General features: G+C 47.2%; 1 protein-coding gene across 1 annotated transcript in view; it reads left to right on the top strand.

The window, feature by feature from the left end:
* The window catches only part of LOC137535684 (disintegrin and metalloproteinase domain-containing protein 9-like), a 210962-nt gene that overhangs the window by 148965 nt on the left and 49648 nt on the right, over positions 1 to 12349 (top strand). Inside the window, exons 15-16 of the mRNA XM_068257548.1 lie at positions 9163 to 9268; positions 11406 to 11580. Of these exons, the coding sequence (XP_068113649.1) occupies positions 9163 to 9268; positions 11406 to 11580 (281 nt within the window). The remainder of the gene's footprint in view (positions 1 to 9162; positions 9269 to 11405; positions 11581 to 12349) is intronic.

Below are 12349 nucleotides of genomic sequence, written 5' to 3'. Positions count from 1 at the left end.
TTAATCCCGAGCCACCCTAGACGACCAGTGTGGTACCATATCCCAAAGATTCACAAGTCTTTGACCGCACCGCCGGGACGTCCCATAGTCTCTGGCTGTGGGTCTCTCACCGAGAGGCTGTCCAGGTACCTGGACCATCTCCTGCGCCCCTTACTTGGAGGGGTGCCCTCTTATCTGAGGGATACTCTGGAGGTGTTGCAGAATGTGGAGCGTGCCACTTGGGTCCCAGGAGACAGGCTGGCCACGATCGATGTGGTCAGTCTGTATAGCAGAATTCCCCAAGACCTGGGGGTGCAGGCCGTCAGAAAATATTTGCAACGCACCAACAAGGATGATGAGTATATTGAATTCATTTGCCAATGTTTGAATTTTGTTTTGACACATAATGCTTTTCTATTTGACGGGCGCTGGTACCATCAGGTGGCGGGGACTGCTATGGGGACCCCAGTGGCATGCTCCTTTGCTAACCTCTTCTTGGGGGCATGGGAGGAGTCTGCGGTGCACTCGGATTTGAATCCTTTCCGAGGTCTCATTAGACAGTGGTCCAGGTACGTGGACGACGTCCTGGTGGTGTGGTCTGGTACTGATAACGAGTTCCTGAGCTTTGTGAGATATTTGAATGTCAACAGCATAAACATGCAATTCACCTCGGAGATGATAGGCGATGAGGTGGTCTTTTTGGATTTGAGGTTGAAAATAGTTGACAATAAATTGATAAGCGAAGGTTATCGAAAACCAACCGCAACCAATTCGGTCCTTCATGCCGGGAGCTTCCACCCGAAGCATGTAGTGGATGCAATCCCTTATGGCCAATATCTTCGCCTGAGAAGGAACAATCGGTTGCGGTCAACGTTCGATAGCCAAGCTACTGAATTGACCCACAGATTTGTGAAAAGAGGGTATGACCCACAGAAGTTAGTGAGGGCTAGGGGTCGGGCTGCTGAGAAGGACAGAGAGACGCTTTTGCAGGGCAATATTAAGCAGGGTGAAAGTGATAGGAGGATGGTTTTCTCCTTTGATTATACCCCTTTGGCTGATAAGATAAGGGAGAGTATTTTTAATCATTTGGAGATAATCAGACAGGATCCAGAGCTATCCAGTAAGATTGCACAACCCCCACGGGTGGCATTTAGGAGAGCACCCACACTGGCCAATTTGCTGACCCGGAGTGAGTTTATATCCCCCAGACGTACAACATGGTTGAATAGATACGCTACTAAAGGGAACTTTAAGTGTGGTTTTTGTAAATATTGTCCCAAAATGATTACACAAAGATGCATAACGGTGGGAGGAGTGGATTTTCATACGAAAGGGTTATACACATGTTTAACTGATTATGTGGTATATGTGATTTTTTGCCCCTGTAAAAGATTTTACATCGGACAAACAACAAGACCGATTAAAATAAGAATTGGGGAACATGCTAGTACAATTAAAGCTGGGAAGAGCTGCACTAGATTGGTATCACACATGAAGGAGGAACATGGAGGGAGTTGTTCTGGACTGAAATTTGCAGTATTAGACAGAGTGGAAGCCCCAAGACGAGGGGGCGACAGGGACAAGTTGCTCCTTAGGAAAGAGACATGTATTATATTGCGTACGGAAGCAATGGGACCAGCTGGTCTGAATGACAAAATAGAATTGGCATGTATGTTAGATCCATAAATATGCATTCGATACGGCAGTATGGGTGACATGAATGGATACATCTATGATGGGAGGGCACCCCATAGACTTTGCCAGTTTATTGTATATGTGATTTGGGATATCTTTTTAAACGTTCTGGGGTGGTGGTGTGATGGAGGTTATAGACATCAAATGTGCCCCACTTGTGTCCCCTCGATCCAATATTTGTTTCCCCCTCCGCCTAGCTGTCCTAAAAAGGTGTAAATTGAAGTTACACAATAGGATATTTACAATTATTTGGTGATTTACTGTAGCATTAGAGCGGTTTTGACTGCAGCTGGGTCTGAAATGCCCGGATTTTATCCCTTTTAAAATGGTGTATCACATTTGCACTATCACTTAATGGTTAGGGATATGCCATATAAGGAGACCCTCCTCCGGGACAGAGAGGATTAGAGGGGAAGCTTTCTTCAAAGTCTTTTACTTTTTTTCCCCCCGCCTTTATGAAGCCCAGACAGCTTAGACAGTGTTGCTAAAATATATGCAGCCGATTTGGAGGCGGGGTAATTTGGGTAGGGATTGGCTATACAGATTGCTTGGTAGCCAATGAAATGCAGCGTATGCGCACAAGCCCCTCTGTGCCCTTTAGGCCGCACAGCCTTATGGGCATGGTAGTCCTGACACGGAGGAGGCGGTCCCCTGTCGGCCAGAATGTCCCACTTGATCTTTATCCACCAACAGCGAGTGCGACAACAGGAAGGGGCGGGACATACTCCCGCGATATACCGGAAAGCCGCATCTCGCCTTACATTGGAGCATAGCGTGACCAAGCGTCCACTGAGACGCGAAACGGCCGTCGCAGGCCCCAACTGGTGCTCGGTGCCCCCCCCCACCTCCACCACATCATCACTTGAGGAACAGTCGTATGGCTGCAATGTAGACGCACGATTTGTACACTGCAATAAAAACGAGTGGACGGAAGGTGCCCGGAGACTCTGTTCTTTTTCTGTGTATTGGATGTAATGATGGCTTTCTTCTTCTATCCCGATGTGCACACGTCCCAACAGCAGGAAGCGTCGATGACCCGGTGAGAATGGTGGTTTTTTTTGCCCATATATACCTACACTGCTCCAGGTTAGTGAAGGGAGTGCCACTCATATCTACTTTATCTTGATAACACGCCAGGTGTATATGTCCCCAGCATATGTAGCCATGTGTCTAGGTGTCCCCAACATATGTAGCCAGGTGTATATGTCCCCAGTATATGTAGCCAGGTGTATATGTCCCCAGTATATGTAGCCAAGTGTATATGTCCCCAGTATATGCAGCCAGGTGTATATGTCCTCAGTATACGTAGCCAGGTGTATATGTGCCCATTATATGTAGCCAGGTGTTTAGGTGTCCCCAGCATATGTAGCCAGGTGTATATGTCCCCAGCATATGTATCCAGGGGTTTAGGTGTCCCCAGCATATGTAGCCAGGTGTTTAGGTGTCCCCAGCATATGTAGCCAGGTGTTTAGGTGTCCCCAACATATGTAGCCAGGGGTATATGTGCCCAGTATATGTAGCCAGGGGTATATGTCCCCAGTATATATAGCCAGGGGTATATGTGCCCAGTATATGTAGCCAGGGGTATATGTGCCCAGTATATGTAGCCAGGTGTATATGTCCCCAGTATATGTAGCCAGGTGTATATGTCCCCAGTATATGTAGCCAGGGGTACATGTGCCCAGTATATGTAGCCAGGGGTACATGTGCCCAGTATATGTAGCCAGGTGTATATGTGTCCAGTATATGTAGCCAGGGGTATATGTCCCCAGTATATGTAGCCAGGGGTATATGTCCCCAGTATATGTAGCCAGGGGTATATGTGCCCAGTATATGTAGCCAGGGGTATATGTGCCCAGTATATGTAGCCAGGGGTATATGTGCCCAGTATATGTAGCCAGGGGTATATGTCCCCAGTATATGTAGCCAGGTGTATATGTCCCCAGTATATGTAGACAGGTGTTTAGGTGTCCCCAACATATGTAGCGAGGTGTATATGTGCCCAGTATATGTAGCCAGGGGTATATGTCCCCAGCATATGTAGCCAGGTGTATATGTCCCCAGTATATGTAGCCAGGTGTATATGTCCCCAGCATATGTATCCAGGTGTTTAGGTGTCCCCAGTATATGTAGCCAGGTGTATATGTCCCCAGCATATGTAGCCAGGTGTTAATGTGCCCAGTATATGTAGCCATGGGTATATGTCCCCAGTATATGTAGCCAGGTGTTTAGGTGTCCCCAGTATATGTAGCTAGGTGTATATGTCCCCAGCATATGTAGCCAGGTGTTTAGGTGTCCCCAACATATGTAGCCAGGTGTATATGTGCCCAGTATATGTAGCCAGGGGTATATGTCCCCAGCATATGTAGCCAGGTGTATATGTCCCCAGTATATGTAGCTAGGTGTATATGTCCCCAGCATATGTATCCAGGTGTTTAGGTGTCCCCAGTATATGTAGCCAGGTGTATATGTCCCCAGTATATGTAGCCAGGTGTTAATGTGCCCAGTATATGTAGCCATGGGTATATGTCCCCAATATATGTAGCCAGGTGTTTAGGTGTCCCCAGTATATGTAGCCAGGTGTATATGTCCCCAGCATATGTAGCCAGGTGTTTAGGTGTCCCCAACATATGTAGCCAGGTGTATATGTCACCAGTATATGTAGCAAGATGTACAGTGGGTTGCAAAAATATTCGGCCCCCTTGAAGTTTTCCACATTTTGTCACATTACTGCCACAAACATGCAGCAATTTTTGAAAGATCAATACAAAGTGGTGTACATGTGAGAAGTGGATCGAAAATCATACATCATTCCAAACATTTTTTACAAATAAATAACTGCAAAGTGGGGTGTGCGTAATTATTCGGCCCCCTGAGTCAATACTGTGTAGAACCACCTTTTGCTGCAATTACAGCTGCCAGTCTTTTAGGGTATGTCTTTACCAGCTTTGCACATCTAGAGACTGAAATCCTTGCCCATTCTTCTTTGCAAAACAGCTCCAGTCAGATTAGATGGACAGCGTTTGTAAACACCAGTTTTCAGATCTTGCCACAGATTATCGATTGGATTTAGATCTGGACTTTGACTGGGCCATTCTAACACATAGATATGTTTTGTTTTAAACCATTCCATTATTGCCCTGGCTTTATGTTTACGGTCATTGTCCTGCTGGAAGGTGAACCTCCGCCCCAGTCTCAAGTCTTTTGCAGTCTCCAAGAGGTTTTCTTCCAAGTTTGCCCCATATTTGGCTCCATCCATCTTCCCATCAACTCTGACCAGCTTCCCTGTCCCTGCTGAAGAGATGCACCCCCCGAGCATGATGCTGCCACCACCATATTTGACAGTGGGGATGGTGTGTTCAGAGTGATGTGCAGTGTTAGTTTTCTGCCACACATAGCGTTTTGCATTTTGGCCAAAAAGTTCCATTTTGGTCTCATCTGACCAGAGCACCTTCTTCCACATGGTTGCTGTGTTCCCTACATGGCTTGTGGCAAACTGCAAACGGGACTTCTTATGCTTTCTGTTAACAATGCTTTTCTTCTTGCCTCTCTTCCATAAAGGCCAACTTTGTACAGAGCATGACTAATAGTTGTCCTATGGACAGAGTCTCCAACCTGAGCTGTAGATCTCTGCAGCTCGTCCAAAGTCACCATGGGCCTCTTGACTGCATTTTTGATCAGCACTCTCCTTGTTAGGCCTGTGAGTTTAGGTATATGGCCTTGTCTTGGTAGGTTTACAGTTGTGCCATACTTCTTCCATTTCTGAATGATCGCTTGAACAGTGCTCCTTGGGATGTTCAAGGCTTTGGAAATCTTTGTGTAGCCTAAGCCTGCTTTAAATTTCTCAATAACTTGATCCCTGACCTGTCTTGGACCTGTCTTGTGTGTTCTTTGGACTTCATGGTGTTGTTGCTCCCAATATTCTCTTAGACAACCTCTGAGGCCCTCACAGAGCAGCTGTATTTGTACTGACATTAGATTATACACAGGTGCACTCTATTTAGTCATTAGCACTCATCAGGCAATGTCTATAGGCAACTGACTGCACTCAGATCAAAGGGGGCCGAATACTTATGCACACACCACTTTGCAGTTATTTATTTGAAAAAAAATGTTTGGAATCATGTATGATTTTCATTCCACTTCTCACATGTACACCACTTTGTGTTGGCCTTTCATGTGGAATTCCAATACAATTGATGCATGTTTGTGGCAGTAATGTGACAAAATGTGGAAAACGTCAAGGGGGCCGAATACTTTTGCAAGCCACTGTATATGTCGCCAGGTCTATAGGTGTCCCCAGTAGATGTGGTCAGGACTTACCATGTGATGTCCCCAGTATAGCCAGGTGTATAGATGTCCCCAACCCCAGGTGGGGTGGCAGCGGAGTATGAGAGAGAAGAGGAAGCTGTGGTCACAGCGATGGGAAAGGGGGGCCGTCCCCTCTAAATATCACAGCTGGCAGCAGCGGTAGAACACTTCCTCGTTTCCCAGCGTGGGAGAGCGAGAGATCTGTGCGCCGCTGCCACTACTCTGGTCTAGTCTAGACCAGAGTAGCGGCGCACAGATCTCTCGCTCTCCTGTGCTGGGAAGCGAGGAAGTGTTCTACCGCTGCTGCCAGCTGTGATATCTGGAGGAGAAAGCGAGAGAGAAGGGGAGCCCCAAGGTGAGAGAAGGGGGGGGGGGGAATTTCCCCCCTTCCCCGCTGTGCCCACAGCTTCCTCTTCTCTCTCTGCTTCTCTCTCCCCTGCCACCCGTTTGAGGGGGCAGAGTAATTATTTAAGGGGGCGATGCCCCCTCTTGCACCACGCTAGAGCCGGCCCTGTTCAGAACTCACATCTCTGCTGTAGTGAAATCACCCCATTTTCACCTGAAGAACATTGCAAAAATCAAGCACCTCATCCCCCCAGAAGATCTGCCAACCTTAGTCCACGCCTTCATCACATCCCGACTGGACTACTGCAATGCTCTCTACACTGACCTTCCAAAAAAGGTCTTGCACCGCCTACAGCTGATACAGAATACTGCTGCCAGACTACTAACCAACCAACCCCGTCACTGCCACATAACGCCAGTCCTGCATTCCCTTCACTGGCTACCTATAGAATGGAGGGTCCTATTCAAGATCGGCCTACTGACATTTACATCACTGAATAATCTGGGCCCTGGATACATGAAAGATATGTTGCAGCTGCGTAGCAATCTCTGCAATCTCAGATCCACAATCTAGTCATACCCGGAGTCCACCTGGAAACTTTTGGTCCCAGAGCCTTTTGTCATGCTGCCCCTACGTTTTGGAACTCCTTACCTCAATAGATCAGGACAGCTCCATCCCTGGATGTGTTTAAATCCAGACTGAAAACCCACCTGTTCAGTTTGCCATTTGCAGAAATATAACTTTTGTTGTGAGAATACTTCATCCTACTACTAATTACTGAATCTGAGAGAGCCTAAGCGCTTTGAGTCCTATGGGAGAAAATGTTATTGTATTGTATAGGAAATAATTATACATTTAAATGCGGTAAAGACATTAACTGTCATTTACTGCATTGGAATGTGTACTTTTTTCCTTTGAAACTTTAACATTGATTTTCTCAAAAACTATAAGGTCTTTTTTATCCTCTTGTTCCCACTGTTCTTCTTAACATATCTGGCAAATTTGGTGTTTCTAGCATGTAAGGGGGCTTTATTATTAATCGTTAAAGTCGGCGGGTTTTTAATCACGAATACCGACTAGTGATCACAAATCGGGTAACGAGTGCAATCATGAGTGTATTCGTGATCAGCATTTGTGATCGAGAGCCAATCACCAATACCGATTATGACCTCGTGATCGCAAAAACCTCATGATGAGTATCCCTGCCGTGTGCTCAGCAAGCAGTTACCAGGCAGCAGTGAGCAGTTACCAGGCAGCAGTGAGCAGTTACCAAGCAGCAGTGAGCAGTTACCAAGCAGCAGTGAGCAGTTACCAAGCAGCAGTGAGCAGTTACCAAGCAGCAGTGAGAAGTTACCAAGCAGCAGTGAGAAGTTACCAAGCAGCAGTGAGAAGTTACCAAGCAGCAGTGAGCAGTTACCAGGCAGCAGTAAGCAGTTACCAAGCAGCAGTGAGCAGTTACCAAGCAGCAGTGAGCAGTTACCAGGCAGCAGTGAGCAGTAACCAAGCAGCAGTGAGCAGTTACCAGGCAGCAGTGAGCAGTAACCAAGCAGCAGTGAGCAGTTACCAGGCAGCAGTGAGCAGTAACCAAGCAGCAGTGAGCAGTTACCAGGCAGCAGTGAGCAGTAACCAAGCAGCAGTGAGCAGTTACCAGGCAGCAGTGAGCAGTTACCAAGCAGCAGTGAGCAGTTACCAAGCAGCAGTGAGCAGTTACCAGGCAGCAGTGAGCAGTTACCAAGCAGCAGTGAGCAGTTACCAGGCAGCAGTGAGCAGTTACCAAGCAGCAGTGAGCAGTTAACAAGCAGCAGTGAGCAGTTACCAGGCAGCAGTGAGCAGTTACCAGGCAGCAGTGAGCAGTTACCAAGCAGCAGTGAGCAGTAACCAAGCAGCAGTGAGCAGTTACCAGGCAGCAGTGAGCAGTTACCGAGCAGCAGTGAGCAGTTGTGAGAGGATGAGGCTTTTCGCTGCCTATCACCTGCCCATGGAAAAGTGGCCTAAATAAATCACCATCATCTGGACACAGTCATTGAGATGCTAATTCTCCCAGCTGACATGAAAATGATATGCGGCTTGTAATTGGGCCAATCAGATAAGCTTCCTATCAGTTTTGATTGATTTTACAAAGCTCATACAGCTTGCATGAAATTTACATGCAAAGACAGGATTATTAGCATAGCATTATTATAGCATTATATGCATTAACATCTTCATCTTTCAGTTTGAATTTAATGTTCTGCCTGGAAAAAAAAAAAACAAATACTCACCTATTGGAGAGGGAAGGCTCTGGGTCCAATAGTGTAAATTCCCTGTGGAAGGCTTCAGAGGTCTTCAGGAGCCCGAGTGCTTGCGAAGACGGGCCACTCTGTACTGCGCATGCTCCAGTGCGCGCTCACGCATCCGTAGTACGGAGCCGCCCATTTTCGGGAGTACTTCCGAAGCCTCTCGCGGTGGCAGAGGAGCAGTATTTGACCGGACACTGCTTATGGGGTGACAGCGCTGGAATACGGCGATCAGGAGAGGAACAGGAAGGCTCTACAGGACCCAGAGCCTTCCCTCTCCATAGGTGAGGAAGTGTTTTCTTTTCAGGCTTATCCTTCACTTTAAATGCTTCCAGGGAGATGTCCTGATTGGGTGTGGCAGGGAGTTCCAAAGTGTAGGGGCAGCATGACAGAAGGTTCTGCCTCCAAAGGTTTGCATGTCAGATAGTGACGTGATAGAATCATGGCTGTGGCAGTCTGTGGACACAAGTTTGGGGTGGCTACAATGTGCCTCTGGGTTCACTTTATACCTTCAGTTAATACATTGTCCTAACAGTAGTGTTTTTTCATCCACAGGTACAACCAAAGCAAATGACGTGTGTTTCCAGTCTGTTAACCTTGCTGGCGACAATTATGGCAACTGTGGGATGGTGTCTGGGGCTTACAAGGCCTGCTCTATACAGTAAGTAACAGCTGAATTACATTTCTAATGGAACATCACAACCAGTCACTGTACCTGTACATTTGTTTTTTCAACTTTAACTTTTTTTATTGAAATGTTTTCATAATACAACATAATGTACTAGAAACAAATCAAACATATTGCATGACAGTATTGTATAGGAGTAATAGGATTACAAGACAATATTATAAATTGTATCTACCTTTTGGCTATGCCAAGCTACACGCATCAAATTCTGAGATGTCTGAGACCTCATAAAAAATTACCTAGTTTGAATCTTATAACATAGATTATGATTCTTCTAAAGAGAGAAAATGAAATATACTAAGACATACCTAGAAAAGTCAGTCTATAGTTCTCTACTATCTCTAAGTAATTGCCCTTAAAGGAGCACAAATAATAAAGGAAAAAGAAAACAAAAAAGAAGTGTGGAATTGGAGAACCAAAGATCTTATGATGTTGAGTGATTGATACCCACTAATCAGAGAGTTTTAATTAGCTTGCAAAAAGTTTTGAAGGTTTAAGGTTGTTTTGGTACTTGAACATTTCCTGATCTGCCACCAGATCGACCATCAGATCGATCCCTCTCTGATCAAATCTGATCGGAGAGGGATCTATTGCCTGCCCACACACACAACAGAATTGGTCCTAGTGCCCTCGCCCCCGCCTGTTGGGTCAGCCCCCCCAAGTGTGCGCATGGCTGGATTTCCGGCAAGGCCACAAAGGCCATGGCCTAGGGCACAAGGAAAACAAGGGGCGGGCTGTGAAATAAAAATGTAGTCATTTTATTAAAAAAACACACCAGACAACAGGTGCTCCAAGCTGTGCTTCACTGACCTCAAGACACTGGTCTGACACTGGTCAAGACACTTGACTGCTGAAGAAGCAGGTTCATACCTGTGAAATGCGTTGTCTGTTGTGTTTTTCAATAAAATGACTACATTTTTATTTTAACTATGCTTCATTCTATTAAGTACGTTGCTCTAACCTTTTAAACTGTTTTAAGATATTTTATATTTTTGTGGTGCCTACCTCCTTTCCAACTTACCGTAATTTGCTTTTAGTTCAGACACTTGAAGTTTTTTTAACCCCTTTTTGCATCCTAAGTACAGCAAAGTCCCCTGTATCCAACACAGGTGGGGATTACCTTATGCCGGATACGTGTTCTTGAGCAACCGGCCAAAAAAGCACAAACTGAGCCTTCAGGCGCCATCTTCTACTCTCCCTGTAGCTCCTAGCGGCTTTCCAGCATCCTCTGTGCATAGCTCCTGGCGTGTCACCTGACTTGCACTAGGTCAGGTGACACACCAGGAGCTGTGCATGGACGCCCAGAAAGCCGAAGGGAGCTGCAGGAAGGGTAGAGGATGGCACCTGGAGCCTCGATAAGTAGTTTCTACCCTGCAAACCCCCCAAAGCACTCTCCTTGTTATCCCCTCAGGCATGCCGGTTAGTTGAGACTTCTAGCAGCTGTGTTCCCGATAACAGCAAAGTCCCTGTTATCCAGAACTCAAGCAACCAGAAGTCTCAACTAACCGTCATGCCTGAGGGGATAATGGAGACTAAGCTCTGGGGGGTTTGGGGGAAGGGGGTTTGCAAGGCATACTCACCGAGCCTCCATCGCTGTCTTCTAACATTCCTGTAGCTTTCTGCCGTCCGTGCACGGCTCCTGGCATATCATGTGACCTGACGTGGGTCAGGTGACATGCAGGGATCCGTACACGGAGGATGCCGGAAAGCCGCTAGGAGCTACAGGATGGTAAGAAGATGGCGCCGGACGCTCGGTGAGTATTTTATGCTGCATGTGGGGGAGGTTTGTGCTTTTTTGGCCAGTTGCTCAAACTGCCGGAACTTATATACCCTTTTTTTCTGGAGAATTATCGAACCTACTAGGATATACACGGTGGTCAAACCCACCTCGCCTAAGCCTTTTACCATGGTTGCCGTTCCCCCCACTTGGATTTGTGAGGAACATCTTTTTATTTCCTTCTTCTCTACGATTCCATTGACTTCAGCGGGCTCCTGCTTTCTCCTGTGTTATTTTTCCTTCTGGAAGATCGATAGGTTTTCCAGTCCTCAGTCTGCCTTTAGAAAGGCAATGCCATATTTATTTTGTATGCCTCCTTTCTTTTGCCCTCAGGAACAGTGGCTGTGGGAAGATCCAGTGCACAGGAAGCTACAACGACAGCATTGCGCCCAGCATATCCATCTCAAATGTGAAGGGGTTCAAGTGTGTCAGTGCATACTTCGACCTGGGCAGCGACATACCGGACCCCGGACTGGTGCACCAAGGAACGGGGTGTGCCCCGGGCAAGGTAGGGGCGTGTTCACTAAATTTAAAGTAAGGGCCAGTTCACATTGGCCGCTTGCTGACAATTGCATTTGGGTCTGCGATCGCAATTCGGCGGGGAAAATCTCACGATTTAGCGAGATTTGCACTTGTGATTCCCATTCAATAGAACGAGAATCACAGCTCAATCGCCTCAAAGGTGCTACATGCACCACATTTGCGATTGATCGAAATTGCAAACGCAGTGTGAATGTAAAATACAAGCTCTAGTTTATTGGCTAATTTAAAAGAAAAACAGTAAGCTTTCAGCTAGTAAGCCTTCTTCAGGCTCTGTTCCTGTTGGCTGCCTCAATTCACTAAGCTTAACTCCTGTCTTTAACCACTTGAGGACCCACCCTTTACCCCCCCTTAAGGACCAGCGCTGTTTTAGCTGATCTGTGCTGGGTGGGCTGTACAGCCCCCAGCACAGATCAGGGTGCAGGCAGAGCGACCAGATCGCCCCCCTTTTTCCCCACTAGGGGGATGATGTGCTGGGGGGGTCTGATCGCTCCTGCCTGCCTGGGTGTTGCGGGGGGGGCACCTCAAAGCCCCCCTCCGCGGCGAAATTCCCCCCCCCCTCCCTCTCATCCCTGTCCCCCCTGGCAATCTGGGCTGCACAGAACGCTATCCGTCCTGTGCAGCCAGTGACAAGCTGTCCCCTGTCACATGGCGGCGATCCCCGGCCGCTGATTGGCCGGGGATCGCCGATCTGCCTTACGGTGCTGCTGCGCAGCAGCGCCGTACAATGTAAACAA

Source organism: Hyperolius riggenbachi, chromosome 10 (assembly GCF_040937935.1).
Source record: "Hyperolius riggenbachi isolate aHypRig1 chromosome 10, aHypRig1.pri, whole genome shotgun sequence".
Taxonomy (NCBI): domain Eukaryota; kingdom Metazoa; phylum Chordata; class Amphibia; order Anura; family Hyperoliidae; genus Hyperolius; species Hyperolius riggenbachi.
Note: the sequence above shows the minus strand (reverse complement) of the source record. Positions and strands in the feature narration are given on the sequence as shown.